Raw genomic sequence first — 15,382 nt, forward strand, 5'->3', positions numbered from 1 at the left:
GCTCAGAGAAGGGCCGTGCCTGCATTACTGGGCATCAGACAAGGAAGAAGGAGCAGGCTGATGGACGTACCTGCCAGAGAGGTGGGCAGAGGGCAGGAGACCGTGGGCCCGCGTGTGGGTTCATGTGTTATCAGCCCCACGTGTCAAGTCCCATTGGAAGTAACTAGCGTCTCTTGTCGTTAATGGCCTCCAACAAGCTAATGTGATGACGTGTGTGTGTGATCCAGGTGAGTGGAGTGAAGTATTTGGACAAGAGTTAGGTGCGTAATATAACTGGATTTATTCAGAAACTCATACCCCAAGGCTTCAAGACACAGAGAGCCTAGTCTGGCTTTGTCCCTCGCTGACTCTAGGAGGCAGTCACTGACTTGCCGGGACGTCAGTTTGCCCATCTGCGAAGTGCTGGCGTGGGGCTGCGTCTTTTCAGCAACTTTCTAGTTCTTAACAGCCACCCCCAAACAAGCCTAGGCTATTGGCCCATGACTCTAGGCAAGTCCCTAGTGGCTGGTGGTACCCTGAGTTTATTTCTTTTGTATCTGAAATGAACTGATTCCGCCACGTACACTCTGCACCTCCGTGATGAGATGGCGGACTGAAGAACCTGATAAAACAGAGACCACGCCACGTAACAGTGAAGCCGCCGGGAAGTCAGCGGCAGCCTCCGCGGGCCTTGGGGTCCGGGCCCACTCAGGGCCCGCGCCGGGCTCAGCCACCGCGGGTCCCCGCGTCACGGTTTCGTCTGCGTCACCCGCTCCTCGGCGGGTTTTGTCCGCTCCGCGGCCTGCGCGGACTCCAGGCGCTCGACGGCCCCGTAGGCGGCCGTGGCGGCGCTCAAGACGCCCAGGAGGGCGTAGAGCTTGACGCGGACGCACAGGAACGTGCTGTATCCGAAGGCGATGACGAAGCCCAGGGCCTCCCAGAGGCGGTAGCTGGCGAAGGCGGCCTCCTTGTTCTTCTCAAACAGAACCCCGAAGAGAGCTGCAGCGAGAGGCGGAGACGTGGCTGTGAGAGCGCACACAGCCCTCCCGGCTCCTGCAGACAGCGCTGCCGCCTCCCCGAGGCCCACGTAACCACCCCAGGGCCTCCTTGCCTGGAAACCAGAAGGGTTTCACGTTGTGGACGATAACCAGTCCGGTGAGCGGGCCTCTTGCAGCGAAGGAAGCACCATCGCGTAGACGAGAAACAGAGCGGATGAGAGTGACCGCCGGAGGGGCCGTGATCCGACCCCGTACCTCGCGGGTCAGGAAAGCAAGGCTGGGAGACGGGGCCTGAACAGATGAGGGCGAGGGGCCCCCCTGCCGGGTCCACAGCGGGGCCGGCCGTGTGCTGTCCCCCTGGTCAACATGACGAGAAAGCCCCTGCACTCTGGCGTCTTCCTCCCCGAAACCATAGCTCCAGCCCAGTTATGAGAAGACATCAGATGAACCTGAATTACAGGGATTGTGTACACAACCCCTGACCAGTATTCTCCAAGAGGGCCACGGTCACCAAAGCAGAGCAGAAAGAGAAGCTGGCACAGACCAGCAAAGCAGCCGCTTGCCTGGGGAGCACACAGAGAAAGGGGGGAAAGCTGGAAAAATGGAATAAAATCTGAAGTTCCGTTATTTCCCAATGTTAATTCCTCGGTTTTGACAAATGTACCACAGGCTTGCAAGATGTTTGAATTGAGGAGACAGAGTGGACAGTATGTGGGAATTCTGCACTCTATTGGCAACTCTGCCGTCGATCTAAGATCATTATAAAACAAAAAGAAGAAAAGCCTGCTTGCAGTCCGACCTGGCCACGGCACCAGGTGAAAGAGACAGGATGCAGACTCCCGACCTCCGATGCCAGGATGAGGTCAAGTCTTGTTTGGTTGGAAACGACAGGATGCATGAGCTGGGCACATAGGAAAGGACAGATCTGAATTTATCAGCCTGGAAGCAGCCCCTTTGGTGGTTGATGAGGCAAAAGGGCATTTCAAGACCAGACACTCCGAGTTGTCTCAGATTCAGGCATTGGTGTGTGAGTGTTGCCATGGCCACAGTACATTAAGGTGGCTAAGCAGAGAGCAGCCAAAATGAATGGCTCCAGAGGCAGGAGGGCTCTCTGGAGCCCAGTGGGAACCCGGAGCCCAGTGGGAACCTGGAGCAGGGGGAGGCAGGATTCTGCCCCAAGAAGGAAGGGCTGGGATGGTCCCACCCAGATGTAGCAATCACCTTTTCCATTGAGAAGTGGTGACTGCAAAGGAGGGTTACACTGTACTCAATTGTATTCCGTCTCATTAACTAGGAATGCACCTAACTAGGGATGTACGTGACTCACGTGTTCTCTTAACAGAGAGAAACATCCAGGGAGAATAGCATTAGAAATCCATCTTGCTATTGAGACAGCAGAAGTGAGAGAGCTGGTCTTGGTAGGTGGCAAAAGCTACACAAAATGTGCAGTTTTTGAAAACACAGAGACGGTACGGATGGACCACACTGCAGGGAGGGGTGCCCGCAGGGAGCTCTGTTATTAAAACAGCCCTCCTGGTCGAGATGGTTGAGAAAGTCACAAACCATAGATGGGAAGAACAGTTTCCCCCCAAGAACTGATTTTTACTAAAAAAAAACAAATTAAGTTCAAATTAAGAACAAAAAGACAGAAATAATTCATTTTAAATTGGTATTCTTATTCAAGAAGGACTTAACCCAAGTCATTCACTGGACTTCATGTAGCTGCTCACCTTGACAAAGGCTCAGCCTGATAGTCTCTCATGTCCATGGAAAGGAAGGAAGAGTTGGAGCAATTATTCCCGTGTCTCAGGGATAGAGAAGAACCAAACAGGTTTACTGTGAGCCTTCCGAACACCTGGGAATTGTATGCACACGGCTGTGCATCCCAGGTCCTGACCTGACTTCTGAGTGTTCAGTTCAGTTCAGTTCCGTTGAGTCACTCAGTCATGTCCGATTCTTTGCGACCCCATGGACTGCAGCACGCCAGGCCTCCCTGTCCATCACCAACTCCCGGAGTCCACCCAAACTTATGCCCATCGAGTTGGTGATGCCATCCAACCATCTCATCCTCTGTCATCCCCTTCTCCTCCTGCCCTCAATCTTTCCCAGCATCGGGGTCTTTTGCAATGAGTCAGCTCTTTGCATCAGGTGGCCAAAGTACTGGAGTTTCAGCTTCAACATCAGTCCTTCCAATGAACATCCAGGACTGATCTCCTTTAGGATGGACTGGTTGGATCTCCTTGCAGTCCAAGGGACTCTCAAGAGTCTTCTCCAACACCACAGTTCAATAGCATCAATTCTTTGTGTAAACACTTCAGAAAGCTCAGCTGAGCTCAGGGAAGTCAGTTAATCAGAGCAAGTTGGCAGAAGCACTGGGGCATAAATAGTGGGGGTCCCTCGCCCCTCCACAGGGACGTGGAGGCGCTCTCTCCTGATGATCACTAAGAGTCCTCTGGGGCTGTGGGGACCCCTCACTGGCTTACAGTCTGGGTGGCCGAGAAAAGCAAGTGTGGTTTCTGTTTGTCTCCTCTACCGACTCAGGGATTTCCTCTGTTGAGCAACAGACACACCTGCGGCTAATCTGTCGCCGCTTCCACCAGCTGCCCTTTGTCCAAACACAGCAGTCTCTGCTGAACTGAGCACACCTCTGTCACCTGGCTGAGAACTCCAGGAACGTCTCCTGCATCGTGGAGGTGGGAGAAAGGCTGTGAAAGCCAAACCCCTTGATGCCAGCGACCTTGGGTTTGCTCGGGGATGTTTCCTCAGCTGTTTCACAGGCCGGCACCGACTCAGATGCTAAGGAGGGGCTGTCGTGGACTGCTGAGGCCACGTGTGTGACATCCCTGGGTGCAGGGACAGCAGCCAGGCCCCCGTCCCTGGAAATGGCAGCTGCTGGCTTGTGTCTGGGCCTGACCTACTTTCCAGTCCCAGGTGCTTCCCTGGTGAGGGCGGGACTGTGGGTGGCATTTCCAAGGGAGTAAGCTCCCTTCTGAGCCGGATCCACCCCTGCGGCCCCAGCTCACCCCTCAGTGGCTTCTTGGCTGCAGAGACGGCTCACCTCCGGGGCCTCGACACTCCCACCCCCCAGCCAGGGCCATCGATGGGTCCTGGGAGACCCTGCCCTCCCGAGTCCATCGCTATTCCAGCCCAGACCTCTGCAGGTGCCGCCCTTCTTCTGGGTGAGGTGCCATGGGGGTGACGCCACCCGCCGGGCTGCATCGTGAGTGAATCCTCACGGGATTAACCCGCCGGCCCGCAGCCAATGCCCTCTGTCACGTTAGGGCGTCCTGGCTGTGGCTCCTCCAGGAAGCCAGGACTGTCAGGCCTGAACTCAGCTCCTCTCCCCAGAGTGATAGTCTTCCTGTCCTTTATGCTGGCTGCCTTCCCAGACTTTCCAAAGAAAGGGGACCCCTCCCCTCCCGGCCTGGAGGCCCCTCAGCCCCCTGTCCCTACATGCCCCTACTGGATGCTCTCCCCGCCTCTCAGCTGTCCTCTGCTCCCCAGGTCCCTTCTCCTCTGCTCACAGCTCTTCACGCTGCATCGAAAATTAATAGTCAGATTCTCTCTTGCTCCAAAATCTCTGTGGATGGTGACTGGAGCCATGAAATTAGAAGATGCTTGCTTCCTGGGAGAAAGGCTATGACCAACCTAGACAGCACATTAAAAAGCAGAGACATCACTTTGCCCACAAAGGTCCGTCTAGTCAAGGCTATGGTTTGTCCAGTGGTCATGTATGGATGTGAGAGTTGGACCACAAAGAAAGCTGAGCGCCGGAGAATTGATGCTTTTGAACTGTGGTGTTGGAGAAGACTCTTGAGAGTCCCTTGGACTGCAAAGAGATCCAACCAGTCCATCCTAAAGGAGATCAGTCCTGGGTGTTCATTGGAAGGACTGATGCTAAAGCTGAAGCTCCAATAGTTTGGCCACCTGATGGGAAGAGCTGACTCATTGGAAGAGCCCCTGATGCTCGGAAAGGTTGAAAGCGGGAGAAGGGGACGACAGAGGATGAGATGTTTGGATGGCATCACTGATTCAGTGGACATGAACTTGGGCAAACTTTGGGAGATGGTGAGGGACAGGGAGGCCTTGTGTGGTGTGGTTCACGGGGTCGCAAAGAGTCGAACATGATTGAGCAATTGAACAATAACAGCAACAACAATACCGCTACACACGCCCAAGACAACCCCTTTCAGGGCTGGGTCCCCCTGATTGGGGTCCCCTGTCTTGTTCAAGCCCAAGCCAAGCCCTTCAGTGGATGCCTCCAACCCTGCTGTCTGGGGGCTTGCTGGCTGCCTGCAGCCCAGGAGTCCCAATGTCCAGCCCAGCCTTGGGACCATCAGGTCTAGCCTGTCCTGGCTTCCTTTCCTCCCTGCTTCCAGCAGCTCCACTGCTCAGCCCCTTCTGACCATGGCCCTCTGCGTGGCATACCCCTGCATGTCCCCAGGTTCCCCTGCGTTGCGGCAGCAGCTCGCCCTACCCCCGTCCCCAGCTGTAAACCCCTGCTGCTGCTTCCGTGGGTGCTGAGTGAACCCGGCCCCTTCACCAGGCAGTTCAGCCCCAGATCGGGCCAACCGCCACCCTCGCCTTCAGCACTGCAGCCAGCCTGTCCTCACAGGTCCCTCTAAACACAGAGGCTGAAACCCCCAGGTGATGGTGTTGGGAGGTGGTACGGGGAGCCCTCAGGGTTACAGTGCCCTCGTGAAGGGGACCCCCGATTGTCCCCTCGCCCCTATGTCCACTGAGGACTCAGTGAGATGTTTATGAGCCAGGAGGTGGGTCCTCCAGTCCCCGAACCCGTGGTGCCTTCGTCCTGGACACCCAGCCCCAGAGCAGTCAGTACATGTCTCCTGTTCACAAGCCCCACTCCCATCTAGGGGGTGCTGTTAGAGACGGCTCCCTTCCAGCCTCCCCCAGGCTTTCCGCTGCCCAGAGGACCATCAGACAGGACGGGACTCAGGCGTGACCCCCAGGATGAATGTGCCACTGACCCCTCCCACCCCCAACTCAGTTCTCCCCGTCCACCGAGGGACGTTGGCATGGTAACCTGTAAGCTGTGGCTCCTCCCCACACCTCCACTGAAAGCAGACAGAAGCGCTTCTGCCCAGACACACGGGCAGGACATCGCTCTGCCCAGAGGAGGTCGCCCGGGGGGAGCCTCGACGGGACGGTCACGCTAGCAAGGACAGCTGCAGGCTCTGCTGCCTTTCCTCCCAGGCATCGCGGATCCAAGCCCGCGAGAGGAAGTGGGGCCTGCCCTCCAGCCCCTGCTCCTTGACACGCGTCTCCCCGTCTCCCTCAGGGGCCCTGAGCCCTCCGCAGCCGGCCAAGCTGGGGCCCCCTGAGCGGGCTGGCCTTGCGCCAGGCACTCACCGTTGTTCTGTGTCTGCCAGACCGCGTCGGCCATGCCCCAGAGGCCGGGGAACACGAAGAACACGGGCAGCTGGCTGGGGTGCGGCTTCCACAGCAGGAGGGCAATGATGCAGGCCAGCTGGGTCACGGCCCCTGGGGGCGGAGGCGGGGGCGGGGGGCTCCTCTGAGTCCCTCGGAGCCGCGGGCCGAGCCTCCAGCCCCCTGCTCCCTAGACTGTTGCTGTCCGCTTTCTCTGGTGCCTCTGACCTGACCCGTGCAGGCTGCCAGGGGCACCCCTGGCAGGTGTGCGACTCTGCCCGCCTCTGGTCTCCACAGCAGCAATGGTGGGGGAGCCTTGGGGTGACGTACCTCTGTGTCTTAGAGCAAAGTGTCATCTTGCTGGGCAGAGGAGGCCCCAGATTGTGGGGGCTCAGGGTGGGAGACACTGGGCTTCTTCATTAGTGGGGACCCCTGCTTCTCACTGAGTGGGGGGCGTGGGAGGGGAGGGGAAGAGGGCCCCCAAGTCTGGGAGCGGGGCCTTCCAAGTAGGACGGGGAGCAAGGCCTCCTTGCTCCTCCTGGCTTTGTCCTCACAGCCTGAGGTCTCGGCTTCGTGAGTCTGCAGGCCCTGTGATGCCCCCCGACCGGGGAGACAGAGCAGCCTGTGACCCTCCGGGGCGGCAGAGGAGCACGTGGAGCAGGTGCCTCCAGGGTGTCCCTGGGCTGCGTGACCCTGGGCGAGTTACTAGGTGTCTGCGTTCCTCAGTAAGAATCGAATGACTCAGGCCTCGGCCGGCACTATGGTTTGGCTTCCCCTCCCTCTCGCTGCGTCACCACAGACCCGCGGGACTGTCACTGTTGGCTAGCTCTTTCCTTGAGCACCCTCATCCTCACCTTGTCTCTGCTGCTTCCTGATCCCCCAGGGGAGGCAGAAGGGGATGCATGTTTAGACAACCAGCTTCATCCAGCGCGTGAACCAAGATCTCCTCCTTCTGGGAGGCCCCCTGCCTCCCGCCTGACCTCCGTCCCCCCTACTTCGTGTGCCTCCAGCGACCCCCTTCCTCACCCCAACCCCGGCCCCCTTCACACAGGCTGCAACTGCCCACAGTGCAGCTGGACCCGCCCCGGGCCGCGCCCAGCACCCGCCTACCCAGCGCGAAGAGCACGGTCCTGCCGGTGTACCGGGCCAGCCTCCCGAAGAGCACGGAGCACAGGGCATTGACGGCCCCGAAGCAGATCATCACGTAGCCCACGAACTGGATCCCCAGGGCGCAGGTGGTGTAGGACTGCGGGAGAGGGCAGACCGTCACCCGCGCCAGCCTCGCCCCGGTCGGGGCCGGGCGCGGGAGCCGCAGCTCTCTGGGGCTCATCCAAGTCAGGGAGTCCAGGCTGTGCTAAAACGCCATCTGCAGTGTGACCACTGGCCTGCTGAGTTGGCCTGAAAGCTCGTCCGGGCCTTCCGTTCCCAGGGCGAGGACAGTGTTGGCGCCCCTTTTGAGTGAGAGCTAACGGGACCCTCTGGACAGGCCTCCTCCCTGTGTCCCTGCAACGCAGGTGTGGCTCACTGCCGTTCTGAGTCTGAAGTCTTCTCCTGGGGCGGGCTGTGCCCCTCCTGCCTGTGGGCGGCTGGCTGAGGACAGACCTGGGGGTGAGCAGGGTGCTGGGGGTGCTTTAGGGCCTTGAAGCTGCCCTGAACAATATGGTCATGATGCATTCATGTCATCATGCCTGTGTCCAAACCCCCAGAACACCCACACCAAGAGCAAGCCCCCAGGGAGATGCTGGATGCAAGGTGATGAGAACGTGTCCCTGTGGGTGCGCCAGCTGTGACAAACAGACAGATGGACTGTAGACAGTAGGGGAGGCCGTAGCCAGGTGGGGTCGGCGGGGGGCGGGTACAGGAAATCTCTGTAATTTCTGCTCAGTTTTGCCATGAACATAAAACTGCTCTAAAAAATAAGGTCTTAATGAAAAAGAAGATGGAAGGAGCAGGGAGGGAATCTCAGTAGAGATGAGAAGAACAGGAAAACCTCCTGCCCCAGGCCCGGGAGGTGGGGGGTGGGGGGTGGAGGGGCCCCGGGGCACCAGGGCTCACGGCTGCGGCTCTCATGATGCGCCTGTCTCTGCAGAATCAGGACAGACACATCAGGAGGCCCCTGGCTCCTGGATGGTGCCGGCTGTGCCTGAGCTCACAGGCGGTGGTCTGTGACAAGTCCGAGGGGAGTGGCCTCGTCCAGACCCAGGGACTCTGTGTCATCCCCCTTGTTCTTGGAAACTCCAGGAACAGGATAGTCCTCAGAGCAGAGGCCACAGGCAGCCCTGGGCGCCTGAACATGCGGGGCTGGAGTTTGCGGTTTATCTGGAACTCAAATCTGTACCCTGCCCTTTCTCCTGCAAGTTTGGCAGCCTCTCCTGGGAAGGAGCCGTCGGGCGGGGGGCTGGAGTGGAAGTTCCCTGGAGGATGAGTGGTGGTCCTGGGGGGTGGGCCTCTCGACACAGGCCGGAGGGTCCAGCCTTGGCCCTGGCTGTCTCCCTCCAACGCCCAGCTCCTCTCCCACACTTTCTGGGCAAAAACCTCGCTACCATCCCTGTCTGTGACATCCCTTCTACAGCATCCCACCGGGGTCTCCAGGACAGAACCCCACCTGGGCAGGGGCTCCAGAGACAGGGGCTCAGGGAGAGACCCTCGATAAAGGTGGCCAGCCAGACCTGGGGCTCCGCTCCAGCCACACCTAAAGAAGGACCCCCTCTCGGAACAAAGTGGGCAGACAGTGCAGGGGCCAGGTGGGCGTCCAGGGAAAGGGCATCTGAGTAGCCAGGGCAGCCATGCTGAGCCACCTTCGTTTCTAGATTGTAACTCAATATTCAAAAACTAGCTAAGGGTCCAAATAGACTTTTCTCCAGACAGGACATACAGAGGAGCAAAAGGCACGTGGAAAGATGCTCAACATCGCTAATCACTCAGTTCAGTTCAGTCGCTCAGTGCGACTCTTTGCGACCCCATGAATCGCAGCACACCAGGCCTCCCTGTCCATCACCAACTCCCGGAGTTCACTCAAACTCAGGTCCATCGAGTCGGTGATGCCATCCAACCATCTCATCCTCTGTTGTCCCCTTCTCCTCCAGCCCCCAATCCCTCCCAGCATCAGGGCCTTTTCCAATGAGTCAACTCTTCACATGAGGTGGCCAAAGTACTGGAGTTTCAGCTTCAGCATCAGTCCTTCCAGTGAACACCCAGGACTGATCTCCTTTAGGATGGACTGGTTGGATCTCCTTGCAGTCCAAGGGACTCTCAAGAGTCTTCTCCAACACCACAGTTCAAAAGCATCAATTCTTCAGCGCTCAGCTTTCTTCACAGTCCAACTCTCACATCCATACATGACCACTGCAAACACCATAACCTTGACTAGACGGACCTTTGTTGGCAAGGTAATATCTCTGCTTTTCAATATGCTGTCTAGGTTGGTCATAACTTTCCTTCCAAGGAGTAAGCGTCTCTTAATTTCATGACTGCAGTCACCATCTGCAGTGATTTTGGAGTCCAAAAATATAAAGTCTGACACTTTCCACTGTTTCCCCATCTATTTCCCATGAAGTGATGGGACCGGATGCCATGATCTTAGTTTTCTGAATGTTGAGCTATAAGCCAACTTTTTCATTCTCCTCTTTCACTTTCATCAAGAGGCTTTTTAGTTCCTCTTCACTCTCTGCCATAAGGGTGGGGTCATCTGCATATCTGAGGTTATTGATATTTCTCCCAGCAATCTTGATTCCAGCTTGTGTTTCTTCCAGCCCAGTGTTTCTCATGATGTACTCTGCATAGAAGTTAAATTAGCAGGGTGACAACATACAGCCTTGACGTACTCCTCTTCCTATTTGGAACCAGTCTGTTGTTCCATGTCCAGTTCTAACTGTTGCTTCCTGACCTGCATATAGGTTTCTCAAGAGGCAGGTCAGGTGGTCTGGTATTCCCATCTCTTTCAGAATTTTCCACAGTTTATTGTGATCCACACAGTCAAAGGCTTTGGCATAGTCAATAAAGCCGAAATAGATGGAATATCACTCAACCATGAAAAGGATGAAATAACGTCATCGGGAGCGACATGGATGCGACTAGAAAGTACCATCATACTATGTGAAGTCGGCCAGAGAAAGACGAGCATCACGTGACGAATGATACACGTGAGCTCATTCACCAAACAGAAACAGACTCAGAGGCTTAGAGAACGCGCTCTTGGTAACCAGCAGGGGAAGAAGGGAGAGAAGGGACAGTCAGGGAGGCGGGGGTGGACGCGTGCACACTGCCGTATTTGAAGTGCGTAACCAGCAAGGACCTACTGCACGGCACAGAGGCCTCTGCTCAACATTCTGCAATAACCTAAATGGGAAAAGACTTTGAGAAAGACGTGTGCATACAGATGTGTATCTGAGCCGCTCTGCTCTACACCCGGGAGCAACACAACACTGTCAATCAACTAGACTTTAGAATAAACATGTTTTAAAAGCTGGGTAATGAGGAATTTCAGTGGTTTCTCTATTTTCCACTCTAAGACAAGGACACGGGGTGAGATGCAGGCAAATAAGGGTCACTGCAACAACTCCCGAGCGGCTTTGGCCCTTTACCTGGAGACGCATCTCAAGCGAGAGGCGACCCTGGTTCCAGGCCAGGTGAGCTCACATCCAGCCCCATGGGCAGCTCCCCCGAGGCTAGAAGGGCTGCGTGCAGCCCGGGGAGCCGCAAGCCGCCCGCCAGCCAGCCCCTCTCTTACCCGCGTGTAGTCGCCCGACAGGAAGGCTTGCTCGAACCCGCTGAGCATCGGCAGCAGGATCAGGAGACGCAGGCGCTTGTCTCTGAGCAGCTTAAACGTCGACAGCAAAGTGGACCAGAAAGGGGGCGCCTGCTTCTCGCCCTCACCTTCCGGCTGAGCATCTCTTACAGGTTCTAGAAACACGGCCGTGAGCAGGACGGCCAGGAAACCGCACCCTGAAAGGACAGGGAGGGGACAGGCTGCTGTGCGGGGCTCCAGGGGCGCACGCGCACGCGCACGCGCGCACGCACACGCACACGCACACGCACACGCACACAGGCTCCCTGCCTTGCCGTCTGGCCTCCAGCCCCGCGGGCTCTCTCTGGGGCTTCTCTGCCTTCAGCACCCACTCATCTCTCCTTCTCTGCCTGGTAAACTCCTACTCATCCTTCAATACCTGGCTTGGGTACCACCTTCCCATCAGAGCTGCCCTCAGTTCAGTTCAGTTCAGTCGCTCAGTCGTGTCTGACTCTTTCCGACCCCATGAATTGCAGCACACCGGGCCTCCTTGTCCATCACCATCTCCTGGAGTTCACTCAGACTCACGTCCATCAAGTCCGTGATGCCATTCAGCTATCTCATCCTCTGTCGTCCCCTTCTTCTCCTGCCCCCAATCCTGCCCCGCATCAGAGTCTTTTCCAATGAGTCAACTCTTCTCATGAGGCGGCCAAAGTACTGGAGCTTCAGCTTTAGCATCATTCCTTCCAAAGAAATCCCAGGGCTGATCTCCTTCAGAATGGACTGGTTGGATCTCCTTGCAGTCCAAGGGACTCTCAAGAGTCTTCTCCAACACCTCAGTTCAAAAGCATCAATTCTTCGGTGCTCAGCTTTCTTCACAGTCCAACTTTCACATCCATACATGACCACAGGAAAAACCATAGCCTTGACTAGATGGACCTTAGTCGGCAAAGTAATGTCTCTGCTTTTGAATATGCTATCTAGGTTGGCCATAACTTTTCTTCCAAGGAGTAAGCGTCTTTTAATTTCATGGCTGCAGTCACCATCCCTAGAACCCAATTTCTCAAGAAGATGTAACTGCTCGTCATCTGAGAGCTTTGTTCAAAACACTCATCCTGTTCAACTGGTTTCAGTTAGCTGAGTGCACATCTGGCCTCCAAGGTCACCGACAGCCAGGACCTCGTCTCCTGCTTTCTGGGCCCCATCTCTAGCGCTCACTCTGGTTTATCAGCGTTAAGGTCCCCCTTGTCTCGTCTGATATGGAAGTGACTTTGAAATAGACCGGAGTGTTGGTGCGTCTGCTCTCACCATGGAGACGAGCCGCCCATGCACACGGCCTCATGGCCTTTGATTCCCAGTGGCATCTGCACTCAGTCCCATCAAATCTGACTCTTATCAGACTCATGGTCATTAAGAAGGATACAATCCAAGACCTTCACAGACTCCAGAATTCAAGAATGATAAAGAATATCCTTAAATTTTCTTCAAATGGACACCAAAAAAAAAATAATAATAACAACCCAACCACCTAATTTAAAGATATGCCCAAAGTAGTGGGGTCATTTAGAAATTTTTCATTCAAATAAGCATCTAAGGATAAGAGATCAAACCAGTCAATCCTAAAGGAAATCAACCCTGAATATTCATTGGAAGGATTGATGCTGAAGCTGAAGCTACAATACTTTGGTCACCTGATGCAAAGAGCTGACTCATTGGAAAACACCCTGATGCTGGGAAAGATTGAAGGCAGGAGGAGAAGGGGGCGACAGAGGATGAGATGGTTGGATGGCATCACCGACTCAATGGACCTGAGTTTGAGCAAGGTCCAGAAGATGAAGAAGGACAGGGAGGCCTGGCGCGCGGCAGTCTGTGGGGTTGCAAAGAGTCGGACACGACTGAGCAACTGAACAACAACGATAAGCGCCGTCATAGGAACTCACTCCCCTTGGGCAGCCATCTCTTCACAAGTTTCCAGTGTCCGACACCTTCTGCTGCCCCGTGACCACCAGTGGGCGCCACAAGGCTTCACAGATACCCAGGGGTAGGCAGTGGGAGACGCCCGCCCAGCCCCAGCCTCTCAGAAGTCATTTAAGTATACGCTTCAGGAAAAGGTGATAAGCCCAAGACTTGGGACTTCCAAATCCAACCAGATGTAGTTGAAGTGTGAAGTGTGACATTCACTCAGCCATGTCTGACTGTGTGACCCGTGGACCGTAGCCCACAGGCTCCTCTGTCCATGGGATTCTCCAGGCAAGAACACTGGTGAGGGTTGCCATGCCTTCCTCCAGGGGATCTTCCTGGCCCAGGGATTGAACCTGGGTCTCCCGCATTACAGGCAGATTCATTGCCATCTGAGCCTCCAGGGAGGCCATGCAAGTAGCCGATTCACCAAGGCCGTGGGCCACCTCGGTGCCACCCAACAGCGCGGCCACAGCCCCTAGTGGCCACTGAGCGCTTGGAACGTGGCTGCTGTGTGACCTCGGAAGAGTCATCTTACTTTCGTTAATTAGAATTTCAGTAAGCACACGTGATGACCGCGGGCCTGGATGGTGCAGACGTGGGGCTGGTTCCATCATCAAGCGAGACCTCTGACAGCAGAGGCTGCTGCGCTGGGTTTCATGCGGGAAGGCCCCGGGCACCACCCAGCTGAACGCATTCTGAGGGGCGTGTGCAGATAAGCTCAGATCATCTGAGCCCTGGGAAGGTGGTCTTTTTACCCGGGAAGGTCTTGCTTTGCCCGGGTTCCTGGGGCCGGCACGTACCCGTGTAGATGCCCATGAGCGTGTAGATGAGGTCCTGGGAGGGCCGCTTCGTGCTGTTGGTGGACGCCACAGCCATCAGGCAGTCGCTGGCCCCGCAGGCCTGCAGCTGCTCCTCTGGGACGGTCCCTGTGGAAGCAGAGAGGCCGACTAAGGACATGGGGAACTCGCAACAGGAGACGGCACACGTGGAAGGATGTGCCAGGGAGAGTGTGGCCACATGGAGCGTGAGACCCACCACAGGTCAGAGCCAACCATGGGGGTTGTTCCGTCCAGTGTCTCAGACATGTCTCTCCTCGGAAACATCTATATGCTTGATTTTAAGACACTCCGGACCCATGTGGAATAAATGCTAGCTACTAGTTATATTGCGTTGCTAACTTCATTAAAAGTTTTCCACTTTTCAGAATTATAAATAAGATATGTTAGACTGGGTGTCAGGCCCACTGGGTTCTGAGACTCATCTGTGAAGAGACCCATCACCGTGGGCAGGTTCACTCATACTTTCTCTGAATGTTCCTTAGCCGTAAAAAGAATGACATGTGAGCAATCAGTGACTCTCAGTAGACCCACATCGAATCTCTGAAGAAAGGGGACACGTGTCACAGGCAAGCATCCTCGGTGTCTCATCGTTCCCATAGTACTGATCTCAGCGCACGAGATGCTGTGGCCTTCCTGTGGGTCGGGAGGTGCGCAGCCGGGGACAAGGCGGCAGCGTGGAGGCTGGAGGCACAGGAAGGTGGAGAAGCCTCTCAAGGCTCCCAACGTGCCTTCCAGCCCTCAGATTCTGTGTCTGGTGACCAGGGAGAGATTAAGCTTACTTGTCTGCATGTCTTTAAAAGTGAACTTGTTCGCGCCTCCACACCAGTCATGTCAGAGCCTGAACTTTCACCCTAGCTTCTGTTGGTCAATTGTTGACAGTTCTGGCAATATTGAGTAATGATTGGTGTCTATCAACCCTGCAATTTCCCTCTGCGGAGGTACTCAGCAAGGATGACATCATGTGAGCAAAGAGGGAGGAAAGGTTCTTATTTCCGAAAGCTGGGACTTGAGTGGATGAGCAGTACAGAGGATCAAGGCAGAGAGAGAGCTTCCTGATAACAGGACAGTTAGCTCCTCTTCCCCATTAATAAAGCTTCCTGTGAGGACTGCAGACATGCATTTCCTCTGCCCTCGGTTGAAGTCTTCAGACAGCAAAGTGTGCAGGCGTAAAAGAGACGCGCAGTCTGTAACCCTGTCTGGGTGAGGCCGGGCAGAGAGGACAGTTAAGACCCTGGTCATGCAGGGTTCACATCTGTCGGGGATGGTGGCCTTCTGTGTAATATTGAAAATGCTGGTGAATGAATCGATTCTGAGGGAAAATAAATCACGGAAACCATTCTTAGTCTAGAGGATTTACTACCCCATGGATGTGTGGATGTGAGGGTCGGACCCTAAAGAAGGCTGAGCACCAAGGAACTGACGCTTTTGAACTGTGCTGTTGGAGAAGACTCTTGAGAGCCCCTTGGACTGCAAGGAGATCCAACCAGTCC

General features: G+C 55.7%; 1 protein-coding gene across 1 annotated transcript in view; it reads right to left on the reverse strand.

The window, feature by feature from the left end:
• Positions 1-264: 264 nt before the first annotated feature.
• Positions 265-15,382, reverse strand: part of UNC93A (unc-93 homolog A) — a 28,258-nt gene continuing 13,140 nt past the window's right edge. The window contains exons 5-9 of the mRNA XM_052645812.1: positions 13,854-13,979; positions 11,095-11,309; positions 7,476-7,611; positions 6,348-6,479; positions 265-978 (exon numbers count right to left, since the gene is read on the reverse strand). Of these exons, the coding sequence (XP_052501772.1) occupies positions 728-978; positions 6,348-6,479; positions 7,476-7,611; positions 11,095-11,309; positions 13,854-13,979 (860 nt within the window). The 3' untranslated portion in view covers positions 265-727. The remainder of the gene's footprint in view (positions 979-6,347; positions 6,480-7,475; positions 7,612-11,094; positions 11,310-13,853; positions 13,980-15,382) is intronic.

This window comes from Budorcas taxicolor, chromosome 9 (genome assembly GCF_023091745.1).
Source record: "Budorcas taxicolor isolate Tak-1 chromosome 9, Takin1.1, whole genome shotgun sequence".
In the NCBI taxonomy this organism is placed as follows: Eukaryota; Metazoa; Chordata; class Mammalia; order Artiodactyla; family Bovidae; genus Budorcas; species Budorcas taxicolor.